The following is a 24932-nucleotide window of genomic DNA, read 5'->3' as shown; positions in this document are numbered from 1 at the left end:
TGCTACAATTATTGTCTCCATGTTTTGGCTGAATGTTTGATACTCTTGCTCCAGGGTCGGCAGAGGGTTGCCCTAGCAACTCGAGAGACAGGTGGAGTGTGGGACGTATCACCTCGTCTTTGGTTTTGATTTTAAAAACACTCCAGTCTAGTAGAGCTTGACAGGGAGAAAAAATCCACAGTGGTGTGTGGAGAGTCAAGGGCAAGTTCTCTTTATGTTTTAAGGAAAGAGTTGAGCCGTTTTGAATCTGGGGTCCCAGATGGAAGAATTATGAACTCAGTGCATCCATCTGTCACCGGTCTGCCTGCTCTATTCCGGAGCAAGGACCTGGATGCGTCACCGGAGGAAAGAAAGTCCTCGAAATCAACAAAAAACTCAGGAAAGTGAAAAGGAAGAAGGAGAAGGAAAGATTGCCCCTGGGTCTGGGTGGTTTTTCAAGTCTGTTGTGGAGTGGAGTGTCACCTGTTTCACACTTCCTACCCATATGCCTGGGCGTGAGAAATGAAAACAAGCCACATTTTTATATTGATGGTGCACGAGGCGAAAAGTTCACCCTCTGTTTCTCCAAGATAGAGTGGAGTTTTGAGAGTTCAAGTTTGTGTTTGTGAGAATTCTTTGCGTATACTCTTCAGAAGAGAGAAAGAAAAAAAATCAGTTGCAATGAAATTTTGCTAAAGTCAACAGTTCTGGCATGGGTTCATGTTGAGTACTTTCTTTTCTTGTTAATCGAGGACATTGACAAAAGAGGTGGCACAACATTTTTTGTTCATATTCTAGAAATTCATCAAATGACATAGGATATGTTTATTTGTTGCTGGTCTTTTGGTTGTTTAAAATCTGATATTTTGCAAAGATAGTTAATCTAACTAGGCATTAAGTTAGAAGTACCTTGTTGATATATTCAGCTATTAGGTGCTCAATTTGTAGTTAATACATAGATATAACTCCACTACTACCCTTTATAACCTGAGGCAGATTCGCAGTTAGTGTTTAGTAGCCGTGGCTCCCAAGATTATCCAAATTACAATCAGTGAAATTTTATTGGAAAATGAATCTAGTAGTAACAGAGAATGTGGAGGATGGTTTCTTTTGTATTGCTAATGTAAAGCTCAATACAAAGGCGTGGCATCTACAGAAAGGAGACTTTCCCACCCAAATTCCTTCTGCTAACTGCTACCACTTGTGTTATCTGCCTTTTATTGTCACCAACATTATGAAGGAAAGAGAGAAAAGGGTTGATAAACAGTTTACTTTCATTTTCTTAATATCTTCCAACTTTTTTTTTTTCTATTTAAAGTGGAAGATGAAAGCACTCCAATTAATGCACTTGGGCCGCCATCAAGCATGCAGATCGTTTCCTCCTTATCGCTGGTCCAGATTCCTGTCAACAAGGTCATTGGGGAACACAATGCTGAGGGTCTTTTTTGGGGGTCTCAAAGTTGTATTTATTCTATTTTTACCTCAGCCAAAGAGGTTATGTTTTTGTCGGTGTTGGTTTGTTTGTCTCTTTGTCTCTGTGCAGAATATTAAGTCAAAAAGTTAGGAACAGATTTGGATGAAATTCTCAGGAACTGGATAGTGATATAAGGAACAGATGATTAATCTGTGGAGCGATCTGGATCACCATCTGGATCTAGGAATTAACAGATATATTTTAATAATAGAAATAAACAGATCATATGGGTTTTTTTTTAAATAGTTATGTAGAGATAAATGCCATGTAAATATAGATGCTAGAAACAAGCAAGTTCTTAGAGGTTACAGAATGTTATCAAAGTACATGGGAAGTATGGGAAGATGAAGGCATATTTCTGAGTTGACAATTATAGTGATTGAAATGTTATTGTGTGCAAAGACCTCAAAGATAAAATGTTGAGTAAGAAAGATAATGCAATTTGGGAGACTCTAGGCCCGTGCACACACAACGAAAATCGAAATTACAATCGCGATCCAAATTTCGATTTTTTTTTTTCGACCGTTCATACACAAGGAAAAATCGCACTTCGCAGCAAGGAAAGAACGATCAGTGGCCAAATTGCGCATGCGCGAAAATTGCATGACCGAAGACTGACCCCGTGGTCCCAATAATGTTGACGTTCACGCGCTACGAACCATGGGTTAAAAATACCGATTTCCGAATCTCGATCGCGCTCACACACACGACGCTTGGCAAAATAATTGCGATTATTCAGAAAAATCGCACTAATAGTGCGAGTTGGATCGCGATTAGGATCGCGAAAATTAGTGAAATTTTTCTGTCCACAATGGAAAAAATTTCGAAATTTTGATCGCGATAAGAAAATCGATTTCTAAATCGCACTTTTCCCTTGTGTGTGAACGGGCCTTCTGTGAAGAGAGGAAAGTGGCAAATTGCACAGAATCCAGATGTGCTCAACAGAGTGAGGCAAAAGAAAACTTATGGGGAGGGAGAAAACCTGGGAAGAATGGTAATTAATAGAAAGATGTGTGAATATTTCTGAGCTATGATTCATCTCCATTTTGGGTGTGATTTTTTTTGTTTTTTTCAGTTTGTGGTTAGCAGCATTCAGAGACTCCTTCTGTGTGTGTATCCTTCCGTTTTGTAATTTGATAGCGATTTACTAATTTACAGGCTCAAAACAACAGTTTAATTTATGATTCCAGGAAATTACTTGGTCAAAACAATCGTCTCCTCAAAGTCTCAAAGACTTCATTCTCTGGGTTTTGCTCAAATTCAACTGAAAAGTGTTCCAGTGAAAATGGTTCACACACATTGTCTTATCTTTACATGAAGATGTCGCCATTTTTTATGTTATTTCATGATCTTAGTATAATTGCAATCAATAGATTAACTTGATTTTTTCGCTGCTGAAAGTACCATTCTTTGTGTATTTAGTTGTGTCAATAGAACACTAATTCTGTGTTTAAAATCAGTCGAAACAAACCAGAAAGCTATTATGTGCTTTAATGTATTACTGTACACGCAGTATATTTTGCAAAGTTTTTATTTTTGCGAATTTAGTGCATTGGGGGCTATTCATGAATTTAACAACACTCTAATTAACTCTGATCTCGACACGAATGAGACGCGTATGCTAGCATTTCTCTGTCTGTTACCGTACGTACTCTCCAACTGTAAATTCAACCACTTGCGAAATTGTTGGAAAATCCCAATTTGCAAAAAAAGTAGACTTGCTGAATATATGGCTTACTCATAGTATCTTACCTTCATAAAATAGATAGCTTCCTGAAATGTTATTGTGCTGTTATAAAAGTTACATCCATAAGGAGTTGTTATTGAATTGTGACCAAGACCAGGCTCGTAGCATATTTTTACACCTGAAGACAGCCTGCGGACTTGCTAATGAGCGGCGGAAAAGGATGCATGAGCGAAGGTAGACGATGGTCTGGCAATGCCTGGCGTTGCCGCTGACCCATCTTACCCAGTAAAAAAGGATGTCATCAATTTAGTGACCCCCTATTTCCGAAGCCCTTCTTCCTTGGGAGGTAGAGGGCAGCACCCATTTCTTGTTTTTGCCGTGTCTCCATGGACACGCCTCGCCATGAAATCTTCTCCATAACAAACTGTTGGAACATAATTGTATAACAGATGAGACTTACATATTATTTCCAGTTTGAAGCCAGATGTTCAAAAGTGCCACTTGAGATAGACATTTAAGTTTTAATTCTCTACTTCTGAACGGACAATACATGACCTATCCATATGAAATTCTGATTAAGATGCTGAACATCCATCTTCTGATTTTGAATCTTTCAAGTCTCACAATTTCAAGCATTTCAGTGAAATATTACTTCTAATCTTTATTATCTTTTATATATTTCCACTTTATATCTCCAAAACCTACCACACAAAAGTCACTGAGGCTGACTGACCATGAATACAGCGTTTGGAGAAAATCTTCCTGTGATGTTGTTGAGGCCTGCGAGGCGGCTCAGTCCATAGCATATCTTCCTTCAACTGAATGGCATGGATTCGGGTGTGGGTGTGGGTGTGGGTGTGAATCTCACCAAGTCTTACTACAGTAGATGTTTGTGTGCTATCATTCCCCATCTACTAGAGGCAAATCACATTGTCCCTAGGTTAGGACATCAAATGGAGGTTCCGTACATGAGAGAGTCACAACCCATACATGTAAAAAATTGTGCTTCATTCATTCATCACAAATAGCATGGTGCATAACTCGATGGAGTGGTCAGCCCAATGTACAGACAACTGGACTCCATTGAAAACCAGTCAGTGCAGCTGAATATGGGCCATCCAGCCTTCTTGTCAGATGTAAATTAAAAACATACAAAAACAAACAAATAAACAAACATGCAATCATATATGGAGGAGGTGTCTTTTAAACATGATGGTTTACTTCAAAAACCTCCAGTAAGATGCCCCAGACAACACAAAAATATTAAAATTTTCGCAGCATTCCAAGACTTTGGAATTCAGTCAGGAGATGATATTCGAACAAACTTATCATATTAGTTATTTTCTTAGCCAAATTAGCACACTGTATTTTTTAAAATCAAGTTTTAATGCCTGTGACTTTTTCAGGTTACCATGGAGACAGGTCTTTTGTGCAACAGTTGCTTCAGTGGCATCATCTCTATAGTCTTCATTGCCTTATATATGGGACTTTGTCAAGTCTTAAAAGTTCATACAGAGTTGATTTCCAACGAAAGAGTTTGAGATCCAGCATTCATGAGGAAATGTCATGAATTGAAGATTGTAGACGACTGTCCGAGGTGAACTGAGGCAGACCCGCCGAGGACATTTCACCCCATGGTCTGCCAATACCATTCACTGTGCTTAATGGTACTGGAAAAAAGTTACTGACCGAACAAAACTGTAAAATGAGGGGGGGGGGGGAGGAGGAAAACAAAAGAGAGTGTAAGGAATAACCCGCTTTAAATAGCCACCTCTAATATGCCAGCTGCTGTCATAAAATAACCAACTGCCAGAGTTTGACAGATATGTTAACACTTTGGGGACTTTGTTTCCACCGTACGCTCAATATTGGCCATATAAACAGCTAGAAATCTGTTCAGAGAAGTTTCTCGAAAATGCACTCTAAAAATTTTTCAAGCTTCTGCCTTAACTTTTTAATCAGCCTAGACAGAAGCATACAATATGTACCCTACATGAGATGAAATGTTTATTATATATTATATATTATTTATAAATTATTATATATTATGTTGTGCTTTTGGATTTTATGCATATCATTGCAGAGCTCTGTTACTTGACATAACAAAGATTGCATGGAATTATTCTGAGTTTGGCACATTGAGGAACATCATGGTAACTAATTTAATTGTTATTCCATTCATAGTACTGACCTTTAAATGGTTAGTATCATGCCAAAGGTGTTAACTTGTTTTTCTATGTGCACAGTGAAGGCCCTTCAGAATAACAAACACCAATGATCAATGCCACCAAGCAAAACAAGAAAAATAAGTCACACTGTTGATTTTCAACCAAGTTAACAAACAATTTATGTTTTTCTTGATTTTCATCCAAGGTAACAAATAATTTATCTATTTTATTGAAACTTACAGTCATTGAGAATTACTGAAGACAAATTTTGTTTACTGTAGCTATTTGACATACATAGGATAGATCACACATATGAAATGCTGTACTTAAAAATGTATCTATTTTTCAGAGTATTTTCTATTGTCAGTATATCATTTTGGTCTTTAGAAGTATATTTGTAAAGAAAATATTACTTAGAACATAATCATCTTTAATACTAATTGGCTTCTAAGAATATGGTATCTGACTTACATGATATCCAAAATTCTACCTTTGTTGTATTTGTCTTGCAAACAGTAGTAGTTTAATGATACCTCAAATGATTGCTCATTGGATTTCATTCACCTTTCACTTCTCAAGTGCGTCAAATAAGTGAATGAAGGACTTTCTCATTCTTTCTATGACTACATATTTTTTTTTTTTTTTTCAGAATGACAGATACATGTAATTAAAAAAATGGCAGAGTTCTTGGAAGGGCTCAAAATATTGAAATTCATCTTCCACCATTTGAATTTGAATTTGAAATTACATTATCACAGCATTACTAAAAGCAAGGTGTTTTTGCGGCGTGAAATTTTCGCAAATTGTCACTGGCATTCAGTGCATATAAGGCAGACAAGAACTTTCACGTGCATTTTAATTTCACAAATTTTGCCTCACGAAATCTGCGAAATTAAAATGCATGCAAACATCCCTCAGTTTACAGTATTTCACACATTTCTTATTCATATCCGAATGTGCCCATATGAGAGCAAAAATAGACAGTTTCTGCAGGTATATGGAAACTAAGTTATACCTTCATTCTTATTGTTACATATCGTCGCTGGGGTGACAAGACCTCGTATCTCAAAAATGTCAAAAATTTTTTTTTTTAGCTTAATGGTCAAATAATGGGTCAAGTGATGTCTTGGCCAAATCTTACAGTAACTGTCTTACTCCAAAAATGAAGCCACCATGACATGTCAAAGAGAAGGCTTTCCCATTCACTATAGTGCTTTGGCCGCCATGTTTTTTCGCTCTCCTGAACATTTGACAATTTTGAGATACAAGGTTTTGTCACCCCAGCGACGATATGTAAGTTTCCTTGCCACGTCTGTCTGTTTATGTGCTCATTCAGGGGGTAAGACAATTTGAAGTAGCAACTGGCCAACTCAGCATTCAACCGGACTCGGTATTCAGGCTAGAGCTGCACGAGTAAAATCTTGACTACATTGTAAATTTTCCAGGTCACATTTCATTGGGGACCGAAATTGTGGTTAATGAACTTTGTCAGTGTTGTGGTCTAAATAGTGCAAGTTGACCTCCGTGTGTGGCTGAGCAACAAACAAATATGGATCAGCTTCTCAAAAGAAAGTTTAAGAAGTTGTTATTTGCTATTCACTGATGCATTTTCCAGAGCTTCGTTTGTTAGCTGACAAGTGTTTAAAGGAGTTCCTCTTTTATTTTTCCTTATGTTTTTCTTGTTGGTGACCCTTTTCTTATTGAAGAGCCTACAAGAAGGCATATAGTTTGTTCATAAAATCTTGAATTTTTCTTCTTTTTTCTTTTCCAAATGCAATTATACCCAAGTCTCAAATCCTAATGCTCTGAGGGATCATTATTTTTAAGTTATTCAGCCTGGAATAACATTGTATTTTTCTCTTATAAAGCAGAAAAAAATAGAGTTTTCATCATTTCTTTTTTACATGATCATTGGAAAGTTGTAAGGTGATGACATAATCAGCTCACTCTTTTGCATATATTCTTATCAACTTTTTTTAAAGAACTTCTGCAGAATTTAGCCAAAACTTCAAGTTTAATACTTCCCTTATCTTTATCTGATTTTAATAATTTTTTTTTTTTTTTTTTTTTTTTTTTTTTTTTTGCTGTTGTGCTCATTGAATTTTACTCTTTCTTCTCAGACTTCTTTTGTGTCAGGACAGGAATAATAAAGGAGTAATAATCTTCCCTTCAAGACCATGTAATAAGGAAACTCCAGCAAAATTGTGCTTCATTCATGATGGTTTTTGAAAGAAATCCTCCAAATTATCAACATATGTGAATATAACATTTTTGGAAAAGACTATCCTTGCTTTTCATACCTATCGAGAGTGCGTGATTTGAATGCTGAATTACAGACTGGATTGCAACTACGATTCAAATCATTGTTTGTTCACTTGACCAAGGAAGGCTTCACGAATTCTGCGATTTCAAATTTCAGAGCTAGGAGGGGCGGTTTGGCGTCTTTTCATGTACCAGTCTCTGGAGCTGTTAGTAGCACGCACTTTGACTGCATCGCAGGTATTTGAGGAGAACGGTCTTTCTGCGGAGGAGGTTGAAAGGTCACCGTAAGCTCTGCTCCCAAAAACACAATCGGAGGTCAATTACTACGTTCACACGGTCATGATCAGAAAACACCTCTGGATCCCGACCGTCAATTGAAACACGATCAAATCACCCTCCACGATTCCAGTTTGCATTCACATGGCAAGAATGCTTAATTTGAAACACGATTCTAGTGATACCTCATTACAATCCCGTTTCAAAGTAAGCACGCTTGGTACGTGTCAAAGCTAGATATGATTTTGCTCCTGGATGAGAAAAAGAAAAGTCACGCACAACACGTTTTTCCACAAATCCATATATTTACAGTAGAAGTCTTCAGAGTAGAGCTTTTTGTAGATCTGTTTACTTACTATTGTGGTCTAGTAAATCCCAGAAGAAAGAGCTGTGTGCTTTGGGGATACCCTGCACAATCAATCATTCATGAAGCACTTTGACAGGCTTTTTTTTTTTTCTTTGCCGTTGTTGTCCCTGAAACATTTGATCACTGAAGCTACTTTCGACCTAATGGTGGTTTATGTGCAAGTAATAGCTGAATGGCTATTAGGAGTATTCAGCATGTGTCTCTTCATAGTTCATCATTTGGAAGTTCAAGACCTCTTTAAAGGGAGTGTATCATAGCGCTGACAACTTGGTGTGGTGATTTCAGAGCCGCAGCGCGATTGCTGTTAACAGCAGCTTCCCTTCGTCTAATTTGTTTTCCTTCTCCGAATGCCCGTGACCTTTCGGTCAAGTACCTTTCAGGGTGAGGAGCTCCTGTTTACTTGGAACAGACTCACAGTTTCTCTTTTTGTATTAACATGTCAGTGTGTTTGTGCGTGTGTTTGTGTTTGTGTCTGTGTGTGTGTGTTAGCATGTATGTGTATATGTGTGTATCTTTGTTTTTCTGTTTGTTTGTATGTGGACCAATTTGTCAAAAGTATTACAGTATGTGTTATTCCCTTCCTGATGTTGGGGGGGGGGGAAATGTTTTGAAGGTTAAAGACACGCCTTAAACATAATCCTGGATTTTGTTACCCTTGCTGGTTGATTGCTCGGTGGTTTATATGTTATTTTTGTTTTAAGGATGAATACACGCATACAGAGAGAGACGCTTCCATCATGTCTATTGGATTATTATGATACTTCAAGGAAAACGCTTGCAACTCGTCTAGAGCTTATTAGAAGAGTCTACAGCAAACCCTGTGTTGTGTGCGATACCTGAAACCTGCAACCTCTTCTCTACCCTACAACTCATCTCTCATTCTTTCCACCTCCACCCACATTCCTAAATCCAGTATGTCATCACAAAAGTCAATCTCATTTGCACCTATTTTCTATCAATTGATCCCCTCGTCTCTTTTCAGAGAGCTGGCTTATACCAGGTCTAGACAATTTGTGTGATAATAATGCAAATGTGCTTCAGAATATAGGGAGGAGGAGGAGGAGTAGAAATAGCTAGGAGTTTACAATATCTGTCAGCGGTATAGTTTAGTATAGTGGGGGAAAAAAAATGCATGGTGAAGCTAGTATAAAATTTTGTGTATCATGTTTTAATTAAACAGCGTGCTGCAATGAGTCAACTGGTATTATGTAATGCCTGTTCCTCTTTTATTTGTGGGGGTGGGAAGAGTCACATTTGAATAGGCAGAAAGGGGAGAGATTTTTAATTGGCCAGCTAATGTAATGGTAATGTGGCTTTTCCTCGACTGCAGACAGGAGCGGGCATTGTAATAGAATTTCCAGCTGTTATTGTTGCCAATTTGGGTGGGACGAGGGCTTTAAATGAATTTGTACCTTGCTGATGGGGTGAGTAGTGAAGCAAGTCGCGTTAATCAGTCAGAGGACACAGTCGGTGGTAATAGAGAGTTTGACTCTTCACTGACCCGCAGAATCACGCTCCTCTACCCTGTTTACACTGCAGACCCAAATTCAAGCCCCTTGAACCACTTGGAAAGCATTATCAAAACACAAGATGCTAATCTGTATTCAGTGCTTTTGCCCCACTTTAGGGAATCCACCCAAACCATATTTGTTTGATGGCCGAATTTAGATCCATCTTTTATTCCAGTTCCATTGCACAGTAGTTTTTTTTTTTTTTTTTTTTTTTGCTCGCTGTGCAAGATGAAATGAGAAACTATTCTTAAATCTATGGCAAACATCTTGACCATCAATTTGCTGAAATTATTAAAGTGAAATTGTATGAATTTTCATGACTAAAAAAACAAAAAACAAAAAAAAAAACCACACACACACTTGCTTGCCTAGTCCCTCAAATACTTATCCATGTTACTACATCTATCTTAACTGACCAATAGGCAGTGTAAGCTGTCGACCATAGTGTACACATTCTCTCTGTTGTCCATTGTGTTTCATTTAATATATAACGGCTGCAGAGTTCACCGAGTGGAAATGGGACATGATTATGAACATAGTATACCCTTGTAAATTTTGAACCTTTAGTTGTTGCCTGGTGCAATACATTAATATGTACTTCAGTACATGGTGAACATGGGAATTCGGAACATGGAAATATGGAGCTGATATATCACAGCAGTGATATATGGTATCATAATAAAATGCTTTTGATGTGTGAATTCATGTGAGTTTAATCAGTTTTATTTCATTCTCATTTCTTTGCAGACCTACCAGTGTGAAACAAGAATTGGTCACATCTCACCCACTGGAAAGATCAGAGAAAAATGTAAGAAAAAGGAGGACTATACTTCTTGAGGCACTATTTGTTTTTATTTTGTATTAACTAATTGTTTGTCTGATCATTTGCTTCTTGCATTGCAAGCGAGCATTAAGAGGTAATGTAACGGGGTTGACTTGAGGATAAGGGAAGAAGTTTACAGATTTTCTTATACATGTACATGACTTTGTATGGTGATATTTTGCATTTTGATAACTTAGGCCAACTTACTGTGATATTAATGATAGTAACAGCAATGCTAATGAGATCAACTTAGCAATAAGGAGAGGAAGAAGGTGCTTTTAAATATTTCTAACATCATTGCATGATTCAGCCAAAGATTCATTGTGCTGTTTCAGCCCTTTTACCGCTTCCATTAGGATCAACTTTTTATGGATGAAAAATGTTCCTTTCACGTGTGCAGGTTTGTAGAAGTGTCTGTATGAAGGCAATGGAATGGGCTAGATTTACATCTTCATTAGATAAGACGAGTATTTCCTTTCCCCTAGACTAATGACATTTTCACACTTCTGTGCAGGAATTTTTGGTAGGGACACACATAATCTCTCCTTTCCCATCACCTGGCATTGACTATTGAAGTAAATCCAGAGAAGTTAGAATTTTTCAGCTTTCCAATTTTAGGATACTACAACATCAGTGTACTTTGCATTGTGTGTGTGATTCATAATCTAAATGCAGCTATTTCCTTCTTTTGTGTGTGTGTGTGTGTAGATGCCACAATGGGGTTTTCATCATGTTCATACATGATCTTCAGAGAAACTGTCGAATTGATGTTTTCATCACTTGAACTCAAGTATTCGGCATAATTTGAACTTCAAAAGTGTTGCACAGAAACTTGTTCAAAACCACATGTAGCAACAAGAAATTACAAACATGAATTTTTATGTACGGGACCAAGAAATTTGATTAGGGTAAACCGTACCAGTACACAGTCCTTCATGCATGCCTCATACAGCTGCAAAATACAAGGAAAACTTGCAGTTACAATCAGGAGATTCTCATTAATGCATACATTCGCTGTGATGGGTTATGACCACGGGACTATCACCAACAGAACCGATGACTTTGACCGATCACATGCTGTACTTCTGTAGTCAGCTAGGAGTACACACATCTAGGCATTATCAATGACTTTAAGCTGCCACAATCAGTGCAGTGTACAGTTAAGAGTGAACATTAGGAAAATGTCACGTCAACCATCCTTCTTTGTACATAGATCATGTTGAGAAAGAGGGTCTTTTCCTCTTAACTCAACACCATTAATAGGCTGTGAGTGCATAGTAAGTAGCCATTAGAGATGATGACTCTGAGAGACTTAAAGGTGTCAGAGTTTGGTTGTATTTTGCATAGTCCATCCAAAGCTCCCTCTCTGTCAGTGGTGTGAAAGGAAAGAGAGCAGTAGTAAATGAAAAGAGGCAAAAGTCCGCCGAGTCGGGAATTTCACTGGAAATCTCACAGGAAAGCGCAATAAATTTCTGGAAAGGAAACCCGTCTGTTAACCTTTCTTGCTGATTCATACTTGGTGAGAATCGAATTATCCCGGCTTCCCACTTCTCTCCGAAATCAATCACTTGAGGGCAGCCTTCAGAGAAAAAGGTTGTCATATCACGTTTGCCAAAGATGTAGGTATCATGAGAGTAGATAATGCCATTGATAATAAATATGTGAAATTTATGTGAGTGATTAGAGCTGGGTTAAGTTGCATTGGATGTGGGCATGGAACGTTGCCAGTAGGAGGTGTGTCACTCCCTTAAGACGATTATCCTTTTCATCATTCCACCATCACTGACAGGCAAATTTAAACTGTAAGTCGCGTTTGGAGTAACCTGCTGGTGTGAAAGGAAACAAAAAAAGACCATTGTGCACAAAGTCTGAATTTTTCATTTTAAGCTGATTACTGTCATTCCAGTGATTTAATCAAGTGATCATTTGTTGAATTCAGTGAAATCATCCTGAGAGATTTTGACAATTCCAACCAAATACAGCCAAGTATTTGTTATGCATGCTTATTATAGGTACGCTGATGTATCCCGTCCCCTTTCATTGTCACTTGTAGCCACACTACATATGACATTATCCTTGATCTCACACCCATGGAGCTGAAAAATGAAAGGAAAATTCATTGTTTCGACAATGAATGAGGTGAAAGCAGTTACTGTAAAGTCAAGATTTAAAGGCTATTTGTAGCTTCGGCAATGATGTTAATTAAGTTAAGAAGATACAGTTTCCTGTGCCTTCAATAAAGTATGTGCAAAAGCAGTGTGTCTCTAACTTCGCAACACTCAGGAAGAGAATTAGTCTCGTGTGAGAAATGCAGTAACTTTCTCTCCAAATATGGAGTGTTACCTGTTACGATCAGATTTACATTTAACCGTGAGGGCACCATAGGGATGTATGTAGGGCTTCACATGGTCGTGACCTTCGTGATATGTGATTTGAAAAATCAATTTTTCCTTTGATGATCTGTTGCTCTGTCCTCAAACTGAGCTTTCCTGTCATTCAATTTTATCTTTACTGAATTGTTTTTTGTTTTTGTTTTTTTTTTTTGGGGGGGGGGGGCTGCTTAAGATTCTGTGAACTATGAAGTAAATCTTGAAGTCTTGCCAAGCGTCTTTGCTGATTGCATAATTGGGATGGGGGCGGTGAGATAGGTTTAAATACCCCCTATTTTATCGGGGGTTGTTTGTAAACATGTCAGAAGCCCTGACAACTCTGTCATCATTAATCATCTGTTACCACCAGACAGTTGTTACACCTCAGTTCTGTAATGCATCCTCAACAGTACACCTTTGATGAGATATATATGTCTACATGTTGCATGCAAGCTCAGAGCCCATCTGATAACTCCTAATGACTCTGTGATTGTATCCTGTTCTTCTTATTGTAAAAAAAAAAAGGGGTGCTGAAAGAGCTCCAAGTAGGAATGGGCCTCATACTATTGATAGCTGCCGTGAAAATCCAGGTGGAGCCAAAATCTCCAGATTGTCTCATAGCGCTGTAATGATTGAGTTGAGTGGCATCAAGGGATGTTGCTTTCATCGTGAGAAAGAAAGTATAATTTATACCCTCCTCTTCCAGTTTGTTATATTTTTACCTCATGTCATTCAAAAGAACAACTGTCATCTCAGTTTGATGTCATGTTTGTTCCAATATCATTTTGGTTAAACCTCTTCATGCTTTGGCCTTGAAAAAAATGGGGGGAAAAAATTCCCAATTTCCATATGTAGATATTTGTTTGAGTATTGCGTGATCTTGTAGTTGCCCACTGCAAGAATGCTTGATGCCATAATTTTGTTCTCCCCTTTTTGCCTGTCGTGATTTCAATGTTCCTGTTTCTAAACCTTACATGACATATAGCTAGCGAGCCTAATTTTTCGTGAATTGGGACTTCCTGACAATCTTGCAAGTGGTTGAATTTGTGATCTTTGAGTACTTTATAACAGTAATGGATGGAAAATTGTATCAAAGCGTGCAAGTGACATTTACAAGTATGTCGGGATCAGAGTTAATAATACATTGTACTTCCGTGTGTTGTGAATTTGCGAAATAAAAACCTTGAGCCTCACAATGTATGCGTATACAGTAATAATAATAATGCTAATAATAATAGTGATAATGATGATGATGATGATAATAATAATAATAATAAAAGTGCATACATACAATTTCTATTGCACCATTTTCCATTGTGATTAAATGCTCAAAGCACTTTACACCAAAGCAAAAGGACTGCAAATACCATGGAGGAAGAAGAAGAAGAAGGAAGAGAAGAAGAGGAAGAAGAAGAAGAAGAAGACTTTTTTGACTTTTCAAATGGTACTTTATCACTCTTGCACACTTTTCACATAGTGAATGCGGTGTAGACATACAAAATACTTAAAAAAGGGGGGAAACATACTCGCCCTCGACATTTTCATTTCTCTTTTTTTGTCCCCGCCGAATGAGTTCGAGCAGGGGACTATGAAACGGGCTCCGTACGTGTGTGTGTCCGTGTGTCCGTCCGTCCGTGTGTCCGTCCGTCCGTCCGTGTGTGCGTCCGTGTGTGATCAAAATGTTCAAAATGCTACTCCTTCGCCATTTCTAACCCGATTTTGATTCTGTTTGCTTTATATGATAGCACTACATGGGAGCTTTGAAACTTCTATACAGAATTTCAGTTGTGACCTTTGACCTTGACCTTTGACCTATATTGTACATTTTGCTTCAAAATGCTACTCCTTCGCCATTTCTAACCCAATTTTGATTCCGATTGCTTTATATGATGGCACTAGGTGAGGGCTTCAAAACTTCTACACAGAATTTTGACCTTTGACTTCTTGACCTTTGACCTTGATCTTTTTACCTATATTGTACATTTTGCTACTAAATGCTACTTCCGGCGGGGACATATATTACGCACCGCGTAATTTCTACTTTTCCTTGTTTTCTTTTATTTTTGGCATTTAATACATTACGGGTGATTTACAATTTCCATGCGGTAGAATCGAGGTGTTAAATGCAAATCAGGGGATTCGGTAGAAAATGGAAATGAATAGACTCTGTGTAACTGTCAGGTCTAACACTAATCGAGGACTGCGTTTGCAGTCGGCATGATTGCATTATTATAGCAACTAAAAGAGGTTTTTACAAAGTGCTGCAGTCAGCTTGTTAGCAGAATGCTCGTGACAATGTTAAAACTAGTTAGCTGTTTTCAGCGGGTGTACATGAGTAACTCAAATGTGCTTGTTTTGCCAGGTTATGGCGTATATATACTGTGTTAGCAGCGGATAATGTATGAACATAGCAAAACATTGCGCCGCGTTATGGGGAGGCAGTGAGCTCTACACTGAAGAAAGGAAAAACTTTGTGGCTTTTGAAAAAGACACTTTGTTTACACCACACTTGCATGCTATTCACATTGGTACGATGTTATGATGCGTACATACAAGGCGAACAATATGACTGTGTATGCAGTCAACATGAAGAAATCTCGTACTTTCGCTTAAGGTGTATTGAGCTAAGAGTGACACAAAAGCAAGTGGAGGTCATAGACGATAATATCAACTATTATATCAACCATGTGATGTTTTCCCCGTGCATCGTGAAGAGTGAGTTGTTATGACACCATCGTTTTGTGAAGGTGCTCGTGTTGTTTTTTAGCTTATAAAATTCATATTCAAGAGTGACCCTGTTCTTTATTTTTGTTGTCCAGAAGGGGATCGGGTTTAGGAACCGAGAGGTACGATACAGCCAGTAGAGGGTGCTCTTTAGACTGATGATCAAATAATTGGATAGGCACACGGCTTCCCTGCTTTGACCTTGCGCGTGTGGGACGAGTGTCCAGTAGAGGTCGAAGTCGAGCTTTACCGTAGGTAGAAGACGCGATAGCAGGTTGTGGAGAAGGTCCAAGACAGGTTGTATGGCCTCGCAGGTGAGAAACAGGTGAAGAGTGGTCCCCCTTTCGTTGCACCATCCGCACAAGAAGAAGAAGAAGAAGAAGAAGAAGAAGAAGAAGAAGAAGAAGAAGAAGAAGAAGAAATGAATGTCCGTTTTCAAAATGCATGCTTATAAACATAGAATTTTAGGTTGCTCCTAAAAGATTTGCGTATGGAGTTTTGAGTCTTTAGCTCACATGGAAGTAAATTCCACAGTGTTGGTCCAGAATGAGTAAAAGCTCATCCCTCCCCCAGGTTTCTTGGAAAGCAGAATATTATGCATGAGATCAGAAGTTGAGGATTGAAGAGTTTGTGTGGGTTGGTATTGATGGAAACAAACATGCATTTTAATCAGGAGCTGTTCCCTCAAGGACACGATTTACTGTATACGCTGCTATTTTCGCGTACAGATATTTTCCCGAATGATGAGGTCGTAGACATTTTTGCGAGGTGTTGTCTTCACGAGTCAATGCCGACCTTTATATTAGTGCTCTATTAACAAAGCGCATGTAGACATTTTCGTGTGTTGTTAAATTCGCGATCCAACTGTGATTCACGAAACTCGCGAAAATTAAACCCTCGCGAAAATAACAGCTTATACATTACACCAGAAGAAGTATCCAGCACATAAATATGTTTGTGAGTGTTTTAAAACTGAAGACAGACGTTTAGATGCAGCTGGTTTTCAAACTTCAGCACTGACAAGCATTATCAATTCTGACTGATCATGTCTTCTGAGTTGTTCACGAGGAAACTTTTAAGGATATTATTTCAAACACTCGTGTTGCATGAAACAAAGCAAGTCATCTTTTTTTTTCTTTTTGTTATTGTTGTTGCAAGGATTACAGTTTTATGTTTACTTGTGAGAATATTGATTCGCTGCCATAGTCATCATGATTACGCCAAAAGGAGGTAATAGCACAGAATATGTAATCCTGGCGTAATTTTAAGTGAAACTGCCTTTTGTTCATACAATCCATGGTTGGACATAATATAGATATACTGACTTTGAAAATAAGAATTTGTCAAAAAAGTGTAGAAAGTGTGCAATATTTTCTTCCTCATGATTCTGTGAAAGTGATGGAATTTGCCAAACTACAACTTTAAACTTGAAGACACAGCTAGTGCCAACAAGATGAAATTCTCCTATAAACCACAAAGTTTAATTGTGTCTGATTTAATGAATTCCCCCAGATAAGCCCATTAGCAGTTGGTTAATCAAATATCCTGGCATGGTTAAGGAAGCAGAATCAAGAGTGAGTAATCTTTATGTATACGATGTATGTGAAGTTATTTTTACATACTTCCCACAAATCATTCCATTAAGCTAGAGGTAGAGATAGCTTAGACAGAGAGAGACGGCTAGAGAGACATATATTGCTTGTGTGGGTGTTGAGAGAGAGGCTGGCCACTTTTTGGCATCGAGTTATTAATCGTATATCTATATATCGTATGGATATATCTTGTATCAATCTGAGAGCATTCAGACACAACTCCCAATAGACATCAGTTGTATGGCAGCATCAAACCTCATGCACTGTCACATGTCATGGGAAGCTGAGGGATATGTATGAGTCTCTCCCGTGCGTAGCTCGAACTTGGAAGGGCTTTGCGCATTTTGTTTCTACTTTGCGGTGCATTCATGTGGTAGTGCTCGCTAAACCCTAGTGGGTACAGCAAATGAAGCCCACCCACTGATGCGATGTATGGATATGAGAATATCCAGACACAAATAAATTTGGTTTTATGTCATATATTGAAATGATCCTCAACCATGATTTTTTACATGAACATTCTATGACTTGTATCCATACAACGTATCAATAAAAGAGCATTCAGACACATAAGAATGTGCTTTATCATATATGTCCGTACGAAAACACCGTAGTCTGAAAGAAAAATCAGAGAGGGAAAGGAAGATGCTGTATAACATCGTTGGGGTGACAAGACCTTGTATCTGCAATTTTGGTGAAAATGACTTTTTTGAGTTAATGGTCAGATAATCAGTTAAGTGATGTCCTGTCCAAATCCTAGATGTCTTACCCCAAAAATGAAGCCACCATGGCATGTCAAAGGAATGTCTATCCCATTGGATACAGTGTTTTGGCTGCCATGTTTTTTTGCTCTCCTGAACATTTGACATTTTGTAGATACGAGGTCTTGTCGCTGGGGATAAGCTGTTATTTTCATGAGGGTTTGATTCTCGAGAATCACCGTAAATTGAACAGCATGCAAAAATGTCGCCACACCCTGGGTTGATAGTGCACTTGCAATTGCCTGGGCATCCATTCAAGAAAACAACATCTCACAAAAATATCTGTTACCTCCTCATGCGCGAAAGTATCTGTACATGAAAATAACAACTTATACAGAAGGTAGAGAAGGAGAATGGCTCAACATTAACATTTACTGCTGTCCCATAGGATTACCACTTTGGTTCATCTAGAGTGCATTGATATTAATGACTTCTTACACTTGTATAGATATGATCTAGTTATGAAAATTGAACTTCGGATGTGGATACATTCTGGACAGACCTGGTGCAGATGTAATTTGGGAAAAGTCTCGAATGGAATTGCTATTAAAAACATCAAAATATATGGGATTTAACATAGATTGAAATTTGTTGGGATTTTATGTTTAATTAATGCAGGATGACACTATACAAAGGCACAAAATGCAGAGTATTATAGAAAAGAAATACCTCGATCAGATTATAAGTTGCATACTTGGTATTATCACAACTTTCTGGAAAATGACCCCAAAAATGAGGGGAGTACACCTCCTCAGAGACCATTATGATCATATGTGATTCTGCAAGATGTGATTGGATTAGAAGCAAAAGGGAGTTGAGGTTTAATCAAGATCAGGAAAGTGCAAGTGATAAGGTTCATGCTTATCTGGGCCGGAATTAAGTCACCATCAGAACCACTCCCATCAACATAGAGCAGGTTTTCTTCTTCTTCTTCTTCTTCTTCTTCTTCTTCTTCTTCTTCTTCTTCTCCTCCTCCTCTTCCTCCTCCTCCTCCTCCTCCTTCTTCTTCTTCTTCATCTTTCCTCTCTTTCCTCCATTTTCTGTCTTTCTTTTCTGTATATATATTTTTTCTTTTTTCATCTCATTGTCTACTCAATTTCATCTGAAGGTCTAAAGGTAGCCACTTGTAACAGAATGTTCAGCTCTTAGTATGGTTGAATAAAATTGAATTGAGTTGAATTGAATTGAATTGAATTGAATTGAATTGAATTGAATTGAATTGAATTGAATTGAATTGAATTGAATTGAATTGAATTGAATTAGTAAAACTCATTGTGAATGAGTAGTATGTGTAGCAGTGACAGGTGAAAGGTTCAACTTGAAGATTTTGAAATTATTCTATGTCTGATTTTCAATGTGTATTTTTTTTTTCTTGTCATTTTGACACTTTGGACAATTTGATGAAGATATCTATAAGATGCAATATTTCCTGGTCATCGTGCCAGAAGTGGTTACTACAGCCTGTAGCTCTTTGAGGTATCCCATCAACTGCATTTTGAAAGCAAAAGATTGTACCCTCGTCATCTTTCGATACACTTCTTCTGTCCACCTGAATGCTCCTCAACAGGAAATGATTACGAAGAACAATTGAACGCTTTCAAACGGCTTGTCTTCCTCCGCATCCTGGCCTGTATTTACACAGACGTCACATTCTCTTCTCCGGACCACAAGATGTATAAACATGTGGCCACTGCTTGTTTACACGTGCGTAAACACCTGTGAACAGACGCACTTCCTCTTTTCCGTCATTCGGGAGTGATTTTGATGGGCAGACTGGGTCAGTTTTCCTGCTGCCTTTCGGCAAGATTTTTACTGTCGACTTGAGGCCAACTTTCACACCAAAGAGTGTCAGCTCAGACCCTTTTACTCAAAGAGAAGCAGATTAACACCATATATCACTTAATCAAAAACTATTGCATGTTTATGAAGTGCTGGAAGTATTAACTTCCAGCTGTCATTGTACAGAGTGTGTTCTTGGTGATGTAGCATACATGTACATGTTGTACTTCTGTGTTTCTGATTCATGATACTCCAATTCTTTCATATTGTTCCTAAGAATAATCAAAGTCAGTCTCACACACAGCCCTTGCACATACTTACACAACAACTGCCTATAAAATGAGTAATATTGTATCAATGATAAGCTATTTCAGTACTACCATTGTGTGTGTGTGTGTGTGTGTGTTTTCAAGGTGTACATCATAATCATCATCACTGTCATCGTGATGATAAGTGTTTAGGATGTCATTCTGTCTTGAAAGTCATGTGACTGCATTTGTGTAACGCTACTGCAGAATCTATAGAAAAACTAGAGATGTGCCTTGTGCATAATGTGCTGGTTCATGTAACATACAATGTACTTTGATCTGGTGGTATCTACACCCTGGTATTCAAATATGCATTTTATGTTCCGATGTGAATAATGCACAGGTGAGAGCGTTAGTGGAGATGCAGCGCACTCAAGGGTATTTACGATGGTGAAAAATGCACAACATTGTGAATACCTGATAGTGAGCCGCATCTCCACTAATGTCACAAACTTACATCTGTGCATTATTAGGTGATCCGAGTATCCTCTCGGATCACCTTCTGTATCTGTACGGATTCTTTCTTCTTCTTTCTTTCTTTCTGGACAAAAGTTGTGTTTCGATTAGCTCAGAAAGTAATCTTCCTATCAATGCCAAAATTATACCATATATGTATCGTGTCCCAAAGACGACAAATCAAGTAAAATCATTGTGATCAGTCGACCGTGACGTCACTATGATGTCATTATATGAAAACATATTCTCAATCATATCTCATTAATGGAATGGAATTTTTCAATGAAATTTACGTCACATAAAATTCAAGTTATGCGCATTCTACTCATCTTCTCAAAATTCATATTTTCTCTTAAAACGTGCGCGTACGCGCGCGTTGAAATATTTGTATGCTCAAATCGAGCTCAAATTTTTTTTGCACACGTTTCAGACCATTTGGAACATTTTTTGAAAAATTGAAAAAATTGGACGGACGCGTACGCGCGCGCACATGTACGCACGCACAGCTCATATGAAATAGAAATTTCCCGTTTTTGCACACTTATCGAATGCCTGAAATGTCAAGGAATATTTCTACCAAGTTTCAAGTCAATCCGACTCAATATGACGTCATACGGGCCCGTCAAAGTTGAAATTCCGCGCGCGTCAATGGCGATATACAGTGCAACAATGCCAAAAAACCGCCAATTTTAACCCCGATTTTACTGGTCAGGATGGACGGTGACCCCCCATTTTCTTTACATAATCTAAAAGCTGATGAGTTGTACATGTAAAGTAAAAAAAGTAAATTTTCAAAATGACGTCATCAAATTTCAAGTTCACTCAAGCGTATCTCACTTATTCTTTTGTTGATTTTCGTCCAAATTTCAATATGTTGTAGCTTATTAAATGTTCTTTCAGTCATATGATAACAACATTTTGATTGGATGACGGCATCACCTCGTAAAAAGGGATTGAAAGTAACATTGTCAAATTTGACCAGTTTACGTGTTATCTCTATGGGAGTGCAGTTTTTCTGGAAATGAAAACTGACATGACTATCTTTATCGAGCACTAGCTCACTTATGCTTCGGTGAATTTCTCCCAAATCTTAATATGTTATAGCTGAGACTTTGGGCTATCGTGAATGTGCCCTTCGTTTTTTCATACGGAGTCGGCATCACGTCCAAAAACTTGGTTGAAATTAAAGCTTATCTTCGATGTATTGAAATATTTCTTTCTTTCTGCAAATTTCTTTGCAATAACTCAAGAAAAAGATACCCTATCACCACCATATTTTGCACATGTTTAGTTCATGTCACGTACATTATTTCATAAAATAACAACTACTTCATCAGACGCCATCTTGGGTATTTAAATTAGGGTCAAAGGTCATAAATGTTTCATCCTGTATCTTGGTAAATACATGTCCTATCTTTCCCATATTTTGCACACGTAAAGACCATGTTACAAGGGTCATTTCACAAAATAACCACTTTTTGCTCAGATGTCATCTTCTCTATGCAAAGTGGGGTCAAAGGTCATATGTACTTCTTTCTTTATCTTCGTTGTGACGTACTATGTCTATGGGAGGGGATTTCTCTAGATGTGAAAATTGACATGAATGTCTTTATCGAGCACTAACTCACTTACCCTTCGGTGAATTCCTCCCAGATTTTAATATGTTGTAGCTGAAACTTTGCGCTATCGTACGCGAGCCCTTTGTCTTCAAATGGTGTCGGGATCACGTCCAAAAACGTGGTTGAAATTCAAGCTTATCTTCGATGTATTTTCATATTTCTTTCTTTTTCCAACTTTCTTCGCAATAACTCAAGAAAAACAGCCCCTATGACCCCCATATTTTGCACATATTTAGTTCATGTTACGTACATTATTTCATAAAATAACAACTACTTGATCGGACACCATCTTGTGTATGTAAATTAGGGTCAAAGGTCATAAATGTTTCATCCTGTATCTTGGTGAATACATGTCTTATCTTTCCCATATTTTGCACACGCAAAGACCATGTTACAAGAATCATTTCACAAAATACAACTTTTTGTTCAGATGCCATCTTGGGGGTGCAAAGTGGGGTCAAAGGTCAAATATACTTCATTCTGTATCTTCGATAGTGTATACGGAATTCGGTACCCAAGATAGCAGGTCTGACTCCCTTTTCTACACGGCCAATGTCTCTAAACACAGATGAAACCTATATGGTCATGCCTATTGCGATCAGGAGTCGAATCATTGATTTAAAAAAAAAAATCGGATCACCTAATTTGTCAGTCTTGACAAATTCCGAGTCTAGTTTGTTTTATGAGATGCTTTGAAAATTAACAGCATTTTTACGTACCCTTATCAGAGAATACCAGTCACCTATCTGTACAACTTGCTCAAAAGCCAAGATGTCCAAAGATGTTCTTTCCAAACTCTCCTACACGAACTGGGGGTGGAAGTGTTTACAGAAATATTTTGTGACTGAGAGAGTGCGCTTCGTGCTAAGTAACAAGTGACTGAGTATGTATACTGCCATAGTATGCATTGTGAGGTCAGTGAGCAGGCATTTATGCTTTTTTTTTTTTTGTAATGTGCCATAGGATAACATGTTGTGCTGGTATGCTTTTTTGTTGCCTACTTCTTAAACGGCTGGTTCATTTTGGAATATCAGAAAATAAAGAGCACACACATACCTCATTTTAGCACTTCTCATGATTGGCTACATTCTTGACCCATTTTATAATAGACTCTGTACAGTATATGTGTATGGAAAATGTGCTATATAAATGTATTATTGTTGTTGTTATTATTATTGTTGTTATTATTATCATTATCATTATTATTATTATTATTATTATTATTATTATTATCATTATTATTATTATAATTATTATTATTATCATTATTGTTATTATTATCATTATTATTATTATTATTATTATTATTATTATTATTATTATTATTATTATTGTTATTATTATTATTATCATTATTATTACTGGGGATTTCTCTCCTTTTTTTCCATTCCTTTTTTCCAATCACAGTTTTGGAAGAACCATCAAGAGCAGGAGTTTGCCAATTTGAGGACGGTCCAGGGCATGCACGCACCACTCAGGCTCATGATGGAACGCAGTATATTGGCACAGGTAGTCTCCCTGCAAAGAGTTTACTTTTTTTTTTCTCAGTTGATGAATATGTTGTTTCATTCTATTAGTGTGTATTTTTCTGCTTGTTAATTTGTCTTAGTAGGTAAGGGAAAATAAATGAAAAAAAAAAATTTACTCACAAATGTTAGTAATTACAAGTGGGATAGGTCTATGTTATCTATTACTGTTTAGTGTCAGTTTATCCTGCTTCACTCTTTTTACCACATTCGTACAAAAGGCTCTGAAGGGGGGGGGGGGGTTGTAGGATTTGTGTTCCTCCTTTTAGATCTCTTTGAAATCTCTGTTGTTTTGTTTTGTTTTTCGTAGAACCAGAGTGTGATGATTCCGAGTAATCTGTCATTGTATGGAAGGTACATTGTATGCATCAGAAGGTCACCATGTATGAGATGTCTTTATATAGATTTATATAGATTAAAAAGTTGCATTTCTGCTTTACATAAAGCATGAGTGGTGCATTTTGATGTACAAAGTGTCTTCAAGACCTTCCATTTGGAACTTCTTCAAGTGAGAAAAATATGGATTATTTTTTCCACAGCATTAACATCATTGAAGATAAAATGTTAAAAATTCCATGATACACCAGTCAAGATATGACTTTATGCAAACACAGTAACTGAAGTAATATGAAAGATTTACAGTGTATATAGTGCTGATTGAAGATTATTTCAATGAGGTAAAACCCAGGCTGTAGAATAGCCTTTATGAAGGATTAAAAAATGTACAATAAAATGTATTTTGTGCTCCTTTCACAGTCTGAGAGTTCTGACATTCTGCCTTCATCAAACGCGCTGAGCGACTCCCTCACAGGACGAGATTGTGAAATTGGATTTGAAGATGTCCTAAATGGTACGGTCGCTGGTTGTCTTAATCTGTCAGTGTGTGTCAATGTGTGTTTTGTGTCTGTGTGTAAATTTGGTAACAGTATATATGATGACCCATTCTGCTGGCTTTTTGTAAATCATTGGTCATTATTGGTCAGTTTGGACTGTCAGACTTCAAGGGAAGGTAAGTAACGGTATGGGTTTTGACGGCCATCAAGTCCAAATGATGCATTTGTCAGCCAGTAGCTTTGATTTGTTAAGGCAGGATATTTGAAGTCAGTACATGACCTGATTGCTCGGCTTATATCTCCTTGATCATCTCAACAATATAATCTTTTCTTTCTCTTTTTTTTTTTCATTCACCGTGCAGTTGGTTTGAGGAGTTCTTACAAAATTATTCCTACGTGCCCTGTTAATGTAAATATT

The 24932-nt window shown here is 37.6% G+C and overlaps 1 protein-coding gene across 1 annotated transcript in view; it reads left to right on the top strand.

Moving 5' to 3' along the window:
- Window positions 1-24932, top strand: part of LOC140234689 (proteasome maturation protein-like) — a 92215-nt gene that overhangs the window by 25680 nt on the left and 41603 nt on the right. Inside the window, exons 3-5 of the mRNA XM_072314724.1 lie at window positions 10472-10532; window positions 23563-23664; window positions 24438-24531. Coding sequence (XP_072170825.1) covers window positions 10472-10532; window positions 23563-23664; window positions 24438-24531 — 257 coding nt within the window. The remainder of the gene's footprint in view (window positions 1-10471; window positions 10533-23562; window positions 23665-24437; window positions 24532-24932) is intronic.

This window comes from Diadema setosum, chromosome 11 (assembly GCF_964275005.1).
Source record: "Diadema setosum chromosome 11, eeDiaSeto1, whole genome shotgun sequence".
NCBI lineage: Eukaryota > Metazoa > Echinodermata > Echinoidea > Diadematoida > Diadematidae > Diadema > Diadema setosum.
Note: the sequence above shows the minus strand (reverse complement) of the source record. Positions and strands in the feature narration are given on the sequence as shown.